The 16,804-nt window shown below is 45.1% G+C and overlaps 2 protein-coding genes across 2 annotated transcripts in view; one reads left to right on the top strand and one right to left on the bottom strand.

The window, feature by feature from the left end:
- Positions 1-2,270: 2,270 nt before the first annotated feature.
- Positions 2,271-12,441, bottom strand: LOC129516110 (leucine-rich repeat-containing protein 47-like). Its single transcript, XM_055335453.1, has 2 exons — positions 12,251-12,441; positions 2,271-4,543 (listed from the first exon to the last, which is right to left on the bottom strand). Exons 1-2 carry the CDS (start codon positions 12,439-12,441, stop codon positions 2,779-2,781), a joined length of 1,956 nt encoding a protein of 651 aa, XP_055191428.1. The 3' UTR covers positions 2,271-2,778.
- A 394-nt stretch (positions 12,442-12,835) lies between these two features.
- Positions 12,836-16,804, top strand: part of TEX15 (testis expressed 15, meiosis and synapsis associated) — an 85,271-nt gene continuing 81,302 nt past the window's right edge. The window contains exon 1 of the mRNA XM_055334670.1: positions 12,836-12,926. The gene's annotated coding sequence lies outside the window, so the exon portion shown is untranslated. The remainder of the gene's footprint in view (positions 12,927-16,804) is intronic.

Raw genomic sequence — 16,804 nt, 5'->3', positions numbered from 1 at the left:
AAGAAAGAATGAGTGACATAGAAGATAAGTTGATGGCAAGGAAGGAAGCTGAGGAAAAAAGAAGAAAAACAATTAAAAGACCATGAGGAAAGGTTAAGGGAAATAAATGCCAGCCTCAGAAGGAAAAATCTACATTTAATTGGGGTTCCAGAGGGCACCGAGAGGGACAGAGGACCAGAAAGCATAGTTGAACAAATCATAGCTGAGAACTTCCCTAATTTGGGGAGGGAAACAGGCATTCAGATCCAGGAGATAGAGAGGTCGCCCCCTAAAATCAATAAAAACTTTTCAACACCTTGATATTTAATAGTGAAATTTGCAAATTCCAAAGATAAAGAGAAAACCCTTAAAGCAGCAAGAGACAAGAGATCCCTAACTTATATGGGGAGAAATATTAGATTAACAGCCGACCTCTCCACAGAGACCTGGCAGGCCATATAGGGCTGGCAGGATATATTCAGAGTCCTAAAAGAGAAGAACCTGCAGCCAAGAATACTTTATCCAGCAAGGTTCTCATTCAGAATAGAAGGAGAGATAAAGAGCTTCCAAGATAGGCAGAAACTAAAAGAATATGTGACCACCAAATCAGCTCTGCAAGAAATATTAAGGGGGACTCTGTAAAATAAAGAGGACCGGGGATCCCTGGGTGGCTCAGCGGTTTAGCGCCTGCCTTTGGCCCAGGGTACAATCCTGAAGCCCCAGAATCGAGTCCTGCATCAGGCTCCCGGCATGGAGCCTGCTTCTCCCTCCTCCTGTGTCTCTGCCTCTCTCTCTCTCTCTCTCTTTCTCTCTCTATGTCTATCATAAATAAATAAATCTCAAAAAAGAAAAAAAGAAAGAGGACACCCAAAGAAATAATCCACAAAAACAGGGACTGAATAGGTATTATGCTGACATTAAATTAATACCTTTCAATAGTAACTCTGAACGTGATTGGGCTTAATGATCCCATCAAAGAGGCAGGGTTTCAGACTGGATAAAAAAGCAAGACCCACCTATTTGCTGTCTACAGGAGACTAATTTTATTTTATTTTTAAAGATTTTATTTATTCATGAGAGACAGAGAGAGAGACATGGACACAGGCAGAGGGAGAAGCAGGCTCCATGCAGGGAACCTGAAGTGGGACTAGATCCAAGATCCCCACGATCACGCCCTGGGCTGAAGGTGGCGCTAAACCACTGAGCCACCCGGGCTGCCCTACAAGAGATTCATTTTTTTTTTTTTTTTTTTTTTTTTATGAAATGACTTTTATTAGAAGGTCAGGCCGGCAAGAATGTCAGGGTTTATCAAAGGGATGGCTGGCAGCAGAGACCAAGGATGTCTGGTTTCCCAAGGTAAGTTCAACACATCTGTGCACCGCACACAGGGTTCAACACAGGGTTGAGCCGTCTGGCTACAGGGCTCCAGCCACAGCACCCACAGCAGTCAGCACCGAGTGCCCGGGGCTCATGAGAGGACAAGCCAGAGGCACCAGCCAGATGTTCAGTAGGGTTGTGGTTAACAGAACGAGGAAAAGCCACCATCTGGTTCACGTACTTCAGCCCAGCCACCGCCTTCAGGGACAGAGGGGAAGGCCTGGGGATGTCCAGAGAGCGAGGTTGGGGTCTCAAGGCAGCCGTGCAGTGTCCTACAGAGCGGGTTGGCTGAGCTCTGGGAGAACCATGTGCCTTTGTCAGTGAGCCCCCATATGTCTGGTTTCAGTGGCTAAAAGCGTGGGTTCAGTGGCCGCTTGCAAATGCTCCCCAAATCCACAGAACACACAGCCTGACTTTCGCAGGTCACAGAAGGTGACAAAGATGGAGACATTAAATAAAAAGTCTGTGAGTCCGTAAAAACCACCTGAGTGGCTGGCTGGCCGGTGCCTGTATGCAAGCACGTGCAGACTCACACAGACGTATACACACAGCTTGTCCGAGACATTCAAAACTGGAAGTAACCTAAAACACAAAATGCTCAAGAACGGTTCACCTGGCACCCGCTTTGTGGTCGCCAGCTCCAAACTTGGCCTCCCACAGCCCCTGCCCATCTGTCCTTTAGCCAGATGCTGACAGAACAGTCTGGCTTGTGCATGGAAGCCCGTTCTGCAACAGGGAACCATGGGCTTGGCCTGAGCTGCGTGTTCTGCTGTCTGCTCCTCCCCACGGTGCCAGTGTACACGAGCACAGCCCTGCTCCTCCCCTGGGGCCCAAGGAGGGGATGCTGTGGCTCTACCCCTAACATATCCAACCGTAATATTAAGGGAAAAAAAATGCTTCCACCAATTTTAAAGTCACCTAAAAAATATTCTTTTCATAAAAAGATGACGATTTGCGGCAAGGTAGGAACATGACATCACTCCACATCTGTAGGCTGTACCACTGGTGTGGTGTGGTTTTAAAAGATGCCGTATTGTAGAAAAGTAATGGTATAGCTCAGCGAAATGTGTGTTCTTTAGCTTCCCAGGGTACAGCTGACTATCCAAGCCAATTAGTGTTTTTTCCCCCTGAATAAAGGTATTTGCTATATCCACATCATCTCAGAACGTTTTGAACAGTTAATTCCGATATTTGAATAATTTCGTAAAGCGTTAGTAATCAATTTGGTGCTGGAAAGGGAAAGTGATTCAAGCCCAGGATAATGTGGTGTCACTGCAACGGGAGAGAACTGTCTGGACGATCAAAGAGCCAACGCGTGCACCTTGAGAACCACCGGGGTGAAAATGTGATGCGTAACTTGATGTCACCACAAGAGGCACGGCTGAGGACACGCGTGGCAGTGGCGGACATGCTGCCTGGGGCTCAGTGGATCACGGTCATGTGGGGAGCAGCACAGCCCAAGTCCGTCTTGGAGGGGTACACCACTCTCAGGTGCCCGTCCTCATCCAGCACCCGGACCTGCTCCACCACCAGCGGGGCACTGCCGTCCTTTTCGGCACTTGGGCTTGTGCTGGGACCCAGAGGTGGTCCAGAAACTGCATCAGCTTCAGGATCTGAAAGGGATCCGTCCTCTTTATTTTCTAGAGTGTACTTGTTGATTTCTGCCATTTTCAGCACGAGGGCATCCATTATCTCTTTACAGGTCTGTAGACTTGTAGCACTTGTTACTTCCAAAAACAGATCAGAAGTTGTTTTCTTAATCTTTGTCTTCTCGCTGTTGGTTATCGGTGGGAAAGAAATCACGTCACCATCAGCATCCACGAGGCAGGGGTAATTCTCCTTCCCATCCAGTAAGTGCAGATACCTGTGGAGGCCTGAGACGTTCTGTCTTTTCTTCTGCTTCCTATGCTCCTCAGCCTCTAGCTGCAACTGCCGCACCAGGTCCTTGGCCTTGACTTCTTTGCGCCCCAAGGGGACAATCTTGAGGTCTTGCGGCGGGCGGGCGGTGTAGACCAGGGGCCCACGCACGGCCCGGAGGTCGTGGGTTGCGATGGTGGCCGCTGTTCTCTTCTCACAGATGTCCTCGTGGAGCTTTGTCTGGGAGGTGAGGAACCGTCTGAGCGCATTCCCAGCCTGCAGGTCCATGCCTCTCACGACAGCCCCCGCAATGAATGGCCGGACATCCTTGACTGCGGCGTTGACATGCACGGTCAGCGGGGTGGGGTTCTCAGACACATGCAGGACGCGGAGCAGCAGCCTGCTGGTGCTGCCCACCTCCTCCTCCTCGCCCTCACCACTCTCCCTCCTCCGCCTCTCGCGCCGCCTCCTGCGGGCCTCTTCCTTCTCAGGACCGTCTGCCCTGCCCTTGCCCCGCCCGCCACCCCGGCCTCCGCTGCGCAGGTACTCCAGGATGGACTTGGTCTGGCAGCCGTGCACCATCTTCTCCAGCCGCCGGTCTGTCAGCTTGTTTCCCCGGAAGTTGACTTCCTTGAGCTTGGGGCAGTCAGCCAGCTCTGCCGGGACCTCGCTGAGCTGGTTGTTGGAGAGGTCCAGCGTCTTGAGCGAGGTCAGGTGCGCGACGTCGGGGCTGAGCTCCCGCAGGCAGTTGTCGGCAGCCGCCAGTTCGCTAAGCAGCGGCAGCGCCCCGGGCCGGAAGAGCGCGGCGGGGAAGGAGTCGAGGCGGTTGCCCGTGAGGTTGAGCGTCTGCAGGCGCGGGGCGCAGCGCGGCAGGTCGGCGGGCAGCTCGCGCAGCCGGTTGCCGCTGAGGTTGACGCTCTGTAGCTGCGGGAGCCCCGGCGGCTCGGCGGGGCCCAGGCCCTGGCCCGGCGGCAGCGCCTCCAGCGCGTTGCCCGACAGGTCGAGCACGCGCAGCGCGGGCAGTGGGCCGAGCTCGGGGCTCAGGCCGGGCCCCAGCGCGTTGCGCCGCAGCACGAGGCTGTGCAGCTGCGGGAGGCCCTGCGCCAGCCCCGGGCCCGGCTCCCGCAGGCTCCCGCAGCCGCTCACCTCCAGGTAGTGCAGCAGCGGCAGCGTGAAGAGCCGCGGCGGCAGCCGCCCGCCCGCCTCGCGCACCCGCTGCTCCAGCCCCGGCCCCGTCAGCAACAGCTCCCGCCGCCGCTCGCGCTCCGCCAGCTCCAGCTCCGGCCAGGCCTCGGGCGCGGGGGCCGCCACCGCCGCCGCTGCGGGACCGCTTCCGGGGCCAAGAGATTCATTTTAGACCTAAGGACACCTACATTCTGAAAATGAAAGGTTGGAGGACAATTTACCATTCAAATGATCCTCAAAAGAAAGCAGGTGTAGCAATCCTCATATCAGATAAAGTTTATCCCAAAGACTGTAGTAAGAGATGAAGAGGGACACTATATCATACTTAAAGGATCTATCCAACAAGAGGACTTAACCATCATGAATATTTATGCACCTAATGTGGGAGCTGCCAAGTAAATCAATCAATTAATAACCAAAGTAAAAACATACTTAGATAATAATAATACACTTATACTGGGAGACTTCAACATGCCACTTTCTGCAAATGACAGATATTCTAAGCACAACCTCTCCAAAGAAACAAGAGCTTTAAATGATACACTGGACCAGATATATTTCACATATATTTACAGAACTTTACATCCAAATGCAATCGAATGCACATTCTTCTCAAGTGCACATGGAGTTTTCTCCAGAATATACCACATACTGGGTCACAAATTAGGTCTTAACCTATACCAAAAGATTGGGATAGTCCCCCTGCATATTTTCAGACCATAATGCTTTGAAACTTGAACTCAATCACAAGAAGAAATTTCGAAGAAACTCAAACACGTGGATGTTAAAGAGCATCCTGCTAAAAGATGAAATGGTCAACCAGGAAATTAGAGAAGAATTAAAAAGATTCATGGGAACTAGTGAGAATGAAGATACAACCATTCAAAATCTTTGGGATACAGCTAAAGCAGTCCTGAGAGGGAAATACATCACAATACAAGCATCCCTCAAAAAAATTGGAAAAAACTCAAATACACAAGCTAACCTCACACCTAAAGGAACTGGAGAAAGAACAGCAAATAAAACTACAGCAAGTAGAAAAAGAGAGTTAATAAAGATTCGAGCAGAACTCAATGAAATAGAGACCATAAGAACTGTAGAACAGATCAATAAAACCAGGAGTTTGTTCTTTGAAAGAATTAATAAGATAGATAAACCATTAGCCAGCCTTATTAAAAACAAAAGAGAAAAGATTCTAATTAATAAAATCATGAATGAAAAAGGAGAGATCACAACCAATACCAAGGAAATATACAAATTATTTTAAAAACATATTATGAACAGCTATACGCCAATAAATTAGGCAATCTAGAAGAAATGGACACATTTCTAGAAAACCACAAACTACCAAAACTGGAACAGGAAGAAATAGAAAGCCTGAACAGGCCAATAACCAGGGAGGAAATTGAAGCAGTCATCAAAAACCTCCCACGACACAGAAGTCCAGGGCCAGATGGCTTCCCAGGAGAATTCTATCAAACGTTTAAGGAAGAAACAATAGCTATTCTAGTAAAGCTGTTCTGAAAGATAGAAAGGGATGGAATACTTCCAAACTCGTTTTATGAGGCCAGCATCACCTTAATTCCAAAACCAAAGACCCCACCAAAAAGGAGAATTATAGACCAATATCCCTGATGAACACAGATGCAAAAAATCTCAACAAGATACTAGCCAATGGGATCCAACGGTACATTAAGAAGATTATTCACCATGACCAAATTGGATTTATCTCTGGGATGTAATGCTGGTTCAACACTCATAAAGCAATCAACGTGATAGATAATATCAATAAGAGAAAAAACAACCATATGATCCTCTCAATAGATGCAGAAAAAGCATTTGACAAAATACAGCATCCATTCCTGATCAAAACTCTTCAGAGTGTAGGGATAGAGGGAATGTTCTCAGCATCTTAAAAGCCATCTACAAAAAGCCTATAGCAAATATCATTCTCAATGGGGAAACACTGGGAACCTTTCCCCTAAGATCAGGAACACAACAGGATGTCCACTCTCACCACTGCTATTCAACAAAGTACTAGAAGTCCTAACCTCAAGCAATCAGGCAACAAAAAGAAGTAAAAGGCATTCAAATTGGCAAAGAAGAAGTCAAGCTCTCCCTCTTTGCAGATGACATGATACTGTACATAGAAAACCCAAAAGACTCCACCCCAAGATTGCTAGAACTCATACAGCAATTCGGCAGTGTGGCAGGATACAAAATCAATGCCCAGAAATCAGTGGCATTTCTGTACACTAACAATGAGACTGAAGAAAGAGAAATTAAGGAGTCAATCCCATTTACAATTGCACCCAAAAGCATAAGATACCTAGGAATAAACCTAACCAAAGAGGTGAAGGGTCTATACCCTAAAAACTATAGAACACTTCTGAAAGAAATTGAGGAAGACACAAAGAGATGGAGAAATATTCCATGCTCATGAATTAGAAGAATTAATATTGTGAAAATGTCAATGCTACCCAGGGCAATTTACACATTTAATCCAATCCCTATCAAAATACCATGGACTTTCTTCAGAGAGTTGGAACAGATCATCTTAAGATTTGTGTGGAATAGGAAAAGACCCAGAACAGTCAAGCTAATATTGAAAAAGAAAACCAGAGCTGGGGAATATTGAAAAAGAAACCAAAAATTCTTTTTTTTAAATTTTTATTTATTTATGATAGTCACACAGAGAGAGAGAGAGGCAGAGACACAGGCAGAGGGAGAAGCAGGCTCCATGCACCGGGAGCCCGACGTGGGATTCTATCCCGGGTCTCCAGGATCGCGCCCTGGGCCAAAGGCAGGCGCCAAACTGCTGTGCCACCCAGGGATCCCTGAAAAAGAAAACCAAATCACAATGCCAGATTTCAAGTTGTACTACAAAGCTGTGATCATCAAGACAGTGTGGTACTGGCACAAAAACAGACACATAGATCAATGGAACAGAATAGAGAACCCAGAAATGGGCTTTCAACTCTATGGTCAACTAATATTCGAGAAAGCAGAAAAGACTATCCACTGGAAAAAGAACAGTCTCTTCAATAAATGGTGCTGGGAAAACTGGACAACCATGTGCAGAAGAATGAAACTAGACAATTCTCTTTCACCATACACAAAGATAAACTCAAAATGGATGAAAGATCTAAATGTGAGACAAGATTCCATCAAAATCCTAGAGGAGAACACAGGCAACACCCTTTTTGAACTTTGCCACAGCAACTTCTTGTAAGATACATCCATGAAGGCAAGGGAAACAAAAGCAAAAATGAATTATTGGGACTTAATCAAGATAAAAAGCTTCTATACAGCAAAAGAAACAGTCAACAAAACTGAAAGACAACCTACAGAATGGGAGAAGATATTTGCAAATGGCCTATCAGATAAAGGGCTAGTATCCAAGATCTATAAAGAACTTATTAAACTCAACAGCAAAGAAAGAAACAATCCAATCATGAAATGGGCAAAAGACATGAAGAGAAATCTCACAGAGGAAGACATAGACATGGCCGACAAGCACATGAGAAATTGCTCCGCGTGACTGGCCATCCGGGAAATACAAATCAAAACCACAATAAGATACCATCCCACACCAGTGAGAATGGTGAAAATCAACAAGACAGGAAACAACAAATGTTGGAGAGGATGTGGAGAAAGGGGAACCCTCTTACACTGTTGGTGGGAATGTGAACTGGTGCGGCCACTCTGGAAAACTGTGTGGAGGTTCCTCAAAGAATTAAAAATAGAGCTACCCTAAGACCCAGCAATTGCACTGCTGGGGATTTACCCCAAAGATACAGATGCAATGAAACGGCAGGACACCTGCACCCCAATGTTTCTAGCAGCAATGTCCACAATAGCCAAACTGTGGAAGGAGCCTCAGTGTCCATCGAAGGACGAATAGATAAAAAAGATGTGGTCAATGTATACAATGGAATATTACTCAGCCATTAGAAATGACAAATACCCACCATTTGCTTCGATGTGGATGGAACTGGAGGGTATTAAGCTGAGTGAAATAAGTCAATCGGAGAAGGACAAACATTATATGGTCTCATTCATTTGGGGAATATAAAAAATAGTGAAAGGGAATAAAGGGGAAAGGAGAGAAAATGAGTGGGAAATATCAGTGAGGGTGACAGAACATGAGAGACTCCTAACTCTGGGAAACGAACAAGGGGTGGTGGAAAGGGAGGTGGGCAGGGGGACGGGGTGACTGGGTGATAGGCACTGAGGGGGGCACTTGATGGGATGCGCACTGGGTGTTATGCTATATGTTGGCAAATCTAACTCCCATTAAAAAATATACCAAAAAAAGAGAAAATAATACTGAATAAAACAAAAATTAATTTTCTAGGTAATGGAAACAAATGGTAGGTTTGGTTTTTTTTTCAGAATTTCAAAAAGGAAACAAAACTGAGAATAGGGGAAATAGAAACTGATGTTGCAGTTTTGGTGTAGTTATGTAGTGTTGCTCACAAGATAATTCTTTTGCTCAGTTTCATCATGACATTTTACCTTTGTCCTTTGTATACAGAGAGCAAACTAGTGGTTGCTAGCAAACTAGGGGAGCAGGGACAGGTGAAATAGTTGAAGCCGATTAGGAGGTATAAACTCCAGCTTATAAAATAAATCATAAGGATGAAAAGTACAGCATGGGAAATAGAGTCAATAATACTGTAATACCTTTGTATGGTTACAGATGGTAACTACATTTGAGCATTTCATAATGCATATAATTGTCAATTTCAGTATGTTGTACACCTGAAACTTACGTATGTCAACTATATTTCAACTTTTAAAAATAACATCTATTTTTTCCTACTGATGATATATGTCCATTTTAAGAAATTTGAAAGCTACAGACCACCCGGGTGGCTCAAGTTAAGCATCTGCCTTAAGCTCAGATCATGATCCCTGGGTCCTAGGATGTAGCCCCTAATCAGTGGGGAGTCTCCTTCTTCCTCTCCCTCTGCCCCTCCTTGCTTGTGTTTTCACTCTCTCTCTCTCTTGCTCACTTTCTCTTTCAAATAAACAAATAACATCTTTTTAAAAAAAGAAATTTGAAAGTTACAGAGAAACACAAAGAAGAAAATAAAAATCACGTATAGTGCTGCAACACACTTTCTTGGAAATCACTTTTTGCTTTTCTGTATACTTTAACCATGCAAGTATGCATCCCTAAATGAGCCTAGTTTTGCCTATTTTTTTTAAAGATTTTTATTTATTTATTCATGAGAGACAGAGAGAGAGGCGGAGACAGGCAGAGGGAGTAGCAGGCTCCATGTAGGGAGCCTGAGGTGGGACCTGATCCCAGAACCCCGGGATGACACCCCGAGCTGAAGGCATATGCTCAACCATGATCCACCCGCTGAGCCACCCAGGCATCACAGTTTTGCCTATTTTTGAACTGTATGTAAATGGCAATTCACAATATGTATTCTTTTCTGCCTGATTTCGTTCCCTCACTATTGTGTATCTCCTCATGTTATTGCATATAAATAGTTTGTTGTTTTCATTGCTGTTAAATATACCAGTGGATGAATATGCCACCATTTTCATTGATAGATATTTGGGTTGTTTCCAGTATTTGGCTATTATGAACAGTGTTGGTATGGAGTTCTTATACATGTCTCTTGGGTGCAAGTTCCTAGGAGTACAGTTGCTGGGTACCCTAATTCTTTTTCTTTTTTTAATTTTTATTTTTAAATAGGCCTCATGTCCAGCATGAAGCCCAATGCAGGGCTAGAACTCACAACCCTGAAATCAAGACCTGAAGTGAGATCAATAGTCCAACAACTAACTGAGCCACCCAGGGAAGTGGAAAGGAAGGACTGAATCACCCTGGTACCCTAATACTTAAGCGTAAAAGGAAGGATAAAAGGGGCACCTGGCTGGCTCAGTGGGTAGAACCTGTCACTCTTGGATCTCAGGGTCGTGAGTTCAAGCCCCTTGTTGGGTAGAGAGATTACTTTCAACAACAACAACAACAACAAAAAGGAAAGATAAGGGTCAGTGAAGGAGAAAATGAGAAATAGATTAATTTTGAACTTTTAATATCAAATAGATTTTTAAAAATAATTTATTTATATGAGAGCAAAAGACAGCTCATGAGTTGGGGGAGGAGCAAATGGACAGGGAGAAGGAGAAAGAGAAAATCTCAAGCAGACTCTGTACTGAGCCCGGGAAGAGGGGACTCAATCTCAGGACCTGAGATCATGACCTGAGTCAAAACCAAGATTCTGTTGCTTAACCAACTGAGCCCCCAGATGTCCCTCAAAACAGATTATTAAGAGGAACAATAAAATGTTATTTTACACATGGAGTAAAACTGGAACTTAAAATAATTTTTTAAAATACTAACGTTTTACAGGCACATAAATAAGAAGTGGTTCTTACCACTTTGGGGAGAGTCACATATCTGAGAGTCTGGTAACAGTTATAGAACCTTTTCCGTCTAAATTGAACTTAAACATTTTCATATCGTGTTAGTGTATTCATAGATCCATGAAGCTCCCCTTTCAATCTAAATTAAAACAAAGGAGCAAAAACCTGTGTATTTTTTTTTTTACGTCTCCTGTTACATTCAGGTTTTAAAGTACATTTAAAATTTGCCATATAATGAGTGACTATTGGGAAATGGGATGCTGTATCCTTTGGGTTCCTTGCCTCAACATCTTTATCTGTAAATACTGCAGGATGCTTCAGGCATGCAAATGTGAAATTAGATCCAAGTTACTGTACTGGAGAACCTGGATTCTCTGGTCTACATACTCCTTGAATACAGCCGGAAGAGCCATGCAACTAAGATTTAATTTTCTGAATACTCGGAGTCTTAAAAATCTTGATCTCTCAGATCCCCCAAATTTGTGACGTGTTTGCTACCTTCAGGCTCAAGCCTTAACTAAGGCAGTTGGCCATTACCTGCGGAACATGTGAAGCCCTTCCAAAAATTTTATTTTATTTTTTAAATTTTTTATTTATTTATGATAGTCACAGAGAGAGAAAGAGAGAGAGGCAGAGACACAGGCAGAGGGAGAAGCAGGCTCCATGCCGGGAGCCCGACGTGGGATTCGATCCCGAGTCTCCAGGATTGCGCCCTCGGCCAAAGGCAGGCGCCAAACCGCCGCGCCACCCAGGGATCCCCCCTTCCAAAAATTTTAAATTATAAAGTCAACCAAACATGTACCAGAATGGCCCCTTCCTAAGAACTGAGGATGCCTGGGGGTTTACTTAAGCAAGGCCCATTCGCCCAATTTAAGGAAGAGAAGCCAGGCTTTCATCTGAGTTGAAAGGGTGCCAGTCGCGATAACATTCCATTCACATGGTCATTCAACCAATGTTTGTTGAGCGCCTACTGTGTGCAAGTTTACTGAGCACGCATCCCACGGTAGGACACCGACTGGCCTATGAAGTCCCTTCCCACGCGGCCCCTAGCACCCCCTCGGGCCCAGCCCCCAGCACCTCAGAGCTCCTCAGGCCCCACCGCGTGCTCTGCGCAGGCGCACAAGCGCCCCCTCCCCGCCCAGAAGCCTCCGCGTGCGCACGTGTGGGGCGAGCCCCGCTTTGTTCCTGAAGTTTCCGAGGAAGCAGGTGCGAGCAGCTGTGTTTCGCCGGGAAGACTTAGAGTCTGAGGAGCTGACTGGACAAACCAGGCTGCCGAAGGTGGGTGTGGGGCACGTGGCGGCAGGGCGGTGTAGAAACAGGCCAGGTTCTCGGCGAATCACAGAGGGAAAGGCTATTATAACGAAGCTCGCGGACTTTTTTTTTAAAGATTTTTTTTTTAAAGTAATCTCTACACCCAACGTGGGGCTTGAACTTAGAACCCCGCGAGGGTCACCGGCCCCCCCACACTAAGCCCGCAAGGGCCTCAAAGTTCAGAGATTCTTTACTTGAGCCCAGAGGCGGGCCCCCCGTGGGCGCGGGCGCCCTGGTCCTGAAGGTGAAGTGTCCGCTTCCCCCAGATGAGCCACTTCCCACGCTCGCGCCCCGTTTGCTCCCGTGCGGAGCGCCATTGAGGTCGCCCGACGCCTCTGTGGGCATGTGGGGAAGATGAGGCACGGGGTTGGAGGGGACCCTACAGCCTGGACGTGGCTGAGAACCCGGCTTCCGGGAGGCTCAGCTGCGGGAAGGTCGCAGGGAGCAGCAGCGCGAGTCCTGTGAGCCTCGGCGCGGAGCCTGGCGCCTCCAGCGTTCCTTCAGCCCAGGCTCCAGGCCGCGCGCGCCCTCCCTCCCCCGCCGGGGGCGGGCTCGCCGGGGCGGGGCGGGGCCTCGCCGGGGCGCCGCCCACTCGGGCCGCGACTCGGGCCGCGACTCGGGCCCCACGCGCTGCCCAGCGGCTCGCGAGCGCAGAGGCGAGGAACGCCGCCCGGGTGACTGCTGCTCTCGCGCCGCCGAGAGAGGCGCCGAGCCGCCCGGGCCCCCCGGACCCCCCGGACCCCCCGCGCGAGCCCGCACTCAGAAGATGCCCGCCGGTGCCGGCCGCCCGCTGTCTCGCTGCAGCAGCCGGTGGACGTGGGGGCGCTCGGGTAGGCGAGGGCGGCTCGGGAGGCGGGCGTGCAGGTGAGCCCGAGGGGAGCATCCTCCGACGCGCCCGGGGAGGCGGCCGCCGCGTGTCCGTGGCGCCTCGGCCGTTGTAAACAGGGCTGAGTGGAGGTTTTGCGAGACTGCTTCGCCTTGAGTTCTTGACGTCTTGGTTCACCTGTTTGAACGTACTGAAACTTTTCGGGTCCCACAGGGCTGTGGGTGTAGAGAAAGTCTCCTGACCGTCAGGTAGTTTAGTATGAGCCACTACTGAAGCCCGTTCCTAACTCATCTCTTCTGAGGCAGTTTCCATCATTTCTTTTTTTTTTTTTTCTACTTCAAAATTTTGTTTATTTATTCCTGAGAGAGAGAGAGAGGGCGGCAGAGACACAGGCAGAGGGAGAAGCAGGCTCCATGCAGGGAGCCCAATATGGGACTCGGTCCCGGGACTCCAGGATCATACCCCGGGCTGGAGGCGGCGCTAAACCGCTGAGCCACCGGGGCTGCCCAGTTTCCATCATTTCCCCTCTAGGGTCGGATATACTTGGAATGCTCAGCTTGAGGTGCTCCGCCGCCCTGGTGGCGGTGTGGGAGACACTGTTTAGTAATGAAGTTACAGAAAGTGAAAAGGTCCAGGGTTATTGGTAACCCCAAGGCTTTAAAAGAACACAGTTCCCCTCCAGTTTTAAAAACTGTGGGCTCCAAGTGCAATGTAAAGCACCCCAACACCATAAGTGCACTGTTTGCCTTTTGGGTGACAGCAGAAATGTGGGACTCTTGGGAAGTATACAGTGGAAGTGACAAGATTGTATAGTTCGTTTATTTAAGTTTTTGACTTTGCTTTTTGACAATTATGTGTTAACTCTGTGGAGAGAGAAGTGGTACAAGCTTTAAGAAAAGGGTCATTGAATTCACATTTAGAAAATGGTTAATTTTGTTCATTAGAGAACCTAAAGAGGTTTTAGGCTTCATTCAAAATATTGTTCAGTGGAAAGGAGGGTACATTTTAATGTTAGAGGCCAAGGCACCTGGAGGAGTGAAATGATTATTTATAGGTATTTTCAATGTTCTGTCATTGCTCATTTTCTTAAAAGCTTCTAATTTAAACACACACACATCAAAAATGTCTTTATCTTATTGCCCAGGTATTTTAAAATCTGAACTTAATCACAAAGATGTCAAAAGTTTGGTGACAATACCTAAATGTCTTGAATAGCCATGCACATATTCTTTTTTAAGATTTTATTGAGGCATTTGGGGCCCTTGACTGGCTCAGTTGGAAGACCATCTAACTCTTGATCTCAGGTCATGAATTTGAGCCCTACTTGGGTGTAGAGATTACTTAAAACAAAAAAATTGTATGAAGAATTCATAGAACTAGGGTAAAATGGAATTAGCTTTAGAGGTTAATAGTTAACCAGTAGGGAAAATAGCATAAGTTTTATTTACATTTTCTGAAATTTTAATTCTAGTGGCTAGTGATAATTTTAACATGTATTTCAGCCATATTTTATAGATTAATACATTAAAAGTGTTTTATTTTACAGTACATACATATGAAATTACCACTGTACACCTGAAACTAGTAAAATGTTATGTCACTTATATTTAAATTTTGTTAATGTTTTATACAACCAGTAAAATGTAATTATGCTACTTTTATTAATAAAATATATCATGATGGTGCTTTACTCAATTGCAAGTGACTTGAGGATCACTTTTTCTCTCAGTACACCAACTACTATACTTGGGCATTTTTAAATTGTAAAGTTATTTTTTATTATACCAAAGGACAATATACTGTACTTGGATTGCAGAATTTTTTTTAAAGATTTTATTTATTTATTTGAGAGAGAGAAAGGGAGAGAGAGGGAGAAGCAGACTCCCCGCTAAGCAGAGAGCCCTACGCAGGGCTCAGTCCCAGGACGAGAGCTGAAGGCAGACACTCAACAGACTGAGCCATCCAGGCTCCCCCAAATTTTAAATTAGAGAAAACAATCACCCTTTTCATTATGCCTGAAGATTAATTTTAGAAAATTGGCAGTTATGTTTTTTGGTAAATGTGTTACTTTGGTTTGCTTCCTGTGTTCCTATTTCTTCTGTCATTTATTTCTAAATGCCTTTGCTTTCATGAAGGATTTAGGGGATTAGAAGTGCCTACAAGTTATTCTGTTAGATGTGATGGAATCTGATTAACTGCAAGCCTTAAATGTGTTGCATTATTGGGATTAGTTTTCCTTTAACACTGCCTTTTTTTTTTAAATCATATTTGTTACTTGTTTTTATTTATCAAAAAAGGAACTTTTTGTTTAACAAATATTTCCAGAATACCAGTGTTTTGGGTTTTTAAAAAATATTTTATTATTTATTTTTTTAAAAAGATTTTATTTATTTATTCATGGGAGAGAGAGGAAGAGGCAGAGACACAGGCAGAGAGAGAAGCAGGCTCCATGCAGGGAGCCTGACATGGGACTTGATCCCGGTTCTCCAGGATCACGCCCTGAGCAAAGGCAGACGTTCAACCACCCAGGAGTCCCAAGAATACCAGTGTTTTATTCATTAACTTTTGTGTCTCTTTATAAGTGATAATCTAGGCTGATTTGTTTTTATTTTGTCATACTTGCGGTTTTATGAAGTTAACCTAGGTGTAGGGTTAGATTGTCAGAAATAACTTTTCAGTAATAGCTCTATTTTACAAAGTGAAGTAAGATTTCATAGTAAGCTGAGCAAATTTCAGAAAATTTTATACTCCTATATAGAATAAATTTGATGATTGCTTTAATGAGCAATTTTGCCTATTAAGATAGTCCCTGAAGTCTGGTAGCAACTCTATATCCTTGGAATGTATAATCCACATAATGCACAGCCTTTGTAATTACTGGTCTTTGAAACTAATGATAGTTGCTCCTGAGAGTCTGTCTTTAATTACAACAGCTGAGTCTTTGGCAGAGCTGCAGCTACTGCTTTCACTAGTGTGGCTGTGGATATATGTGAACAATTAAATCCTTATCAGAATGTACTCTTCATATTGGATTCCTTGGTGGTACTTATTAGACCCTAGATTTATTTTGATTTTTAAGTTTTTCAGACGAGTTTTTTAGCCTACTATAACTCAACTGGAGGATTTGAAGGACAATATTGCAATAGGGAAAACCACTGTTGTATCTAGTTTGTCAGGATACAATTCTGAAACCTGCACACACGCCTCAAGGGGGGAGTACTTTCTGCCAATGAAGGTAAAACTTAATTTCTTTTTCCCTTTTATAAGCATAAGTTTGTTAGCACTGGTATGTTTATAGGTGGAACAGCAAAACTGCAAAGTGCATCTGTGAGAGAAAGAGGAAGAAAGAGAAGGGGAATGAGTAAATGGCATTTTTTATATTAAATCAACAGGACCATTGTAATACTCTTGTCTAAAAGTTCTTAACTTGGGATACGTGGACTTCAGTGATTATTTGAAGCCCCTGATTGTTTGCAAAAAATGTGTGGATTGTGTTGATTTTTGCTGAGGAAAACATACAGCTTTATCAGACTCGAGAACGTGTGAGCCCCTCTCCCCCAAAACAAATTTAGCAGTAATAAGCTTGAGGTTGTTTTACAGGAACACGTTACCAATGTTATAAACCAAGATAGCTAGATACTAGCAAAACTAGGAGTCAGACTTAAGTTTTTGACTACTAATCCTTTGCTACTTTCCACAAAGGTCCACAGTTACTGAACCTTATAATGACCTTTTTTTTTTTCTTTCTTTTTTGATAGGCCCATGTTCTCTGCTGTGTGGCTCATAAGTAAAGCTTTTAGAGAGACATTTCAAGTTATGTAAGAGTTTTAATGACAGGTCTTAACAGAAACTATGAGCAAAAAATGAATTATTATATGTAAA

This window comes from Nyctereutes procyonoides, unplaced genomic scaffold (assembly GCF_905146905.1).
Source record: "Nyctereutes procyonoides isolate TBG_1078 unplaced genomic scaffold, NYPRO_anot_genome, whole genome shotgun sequence".
NCBI lineage: Eukaryota > Metazoa > Chordata > Mammalia > Carnivora > Canidae > Nyctereutes > Nyctereutes procyonoides.
This window is presented reverse-complemented; position numbering and strand designations above follow the sequence as displayed.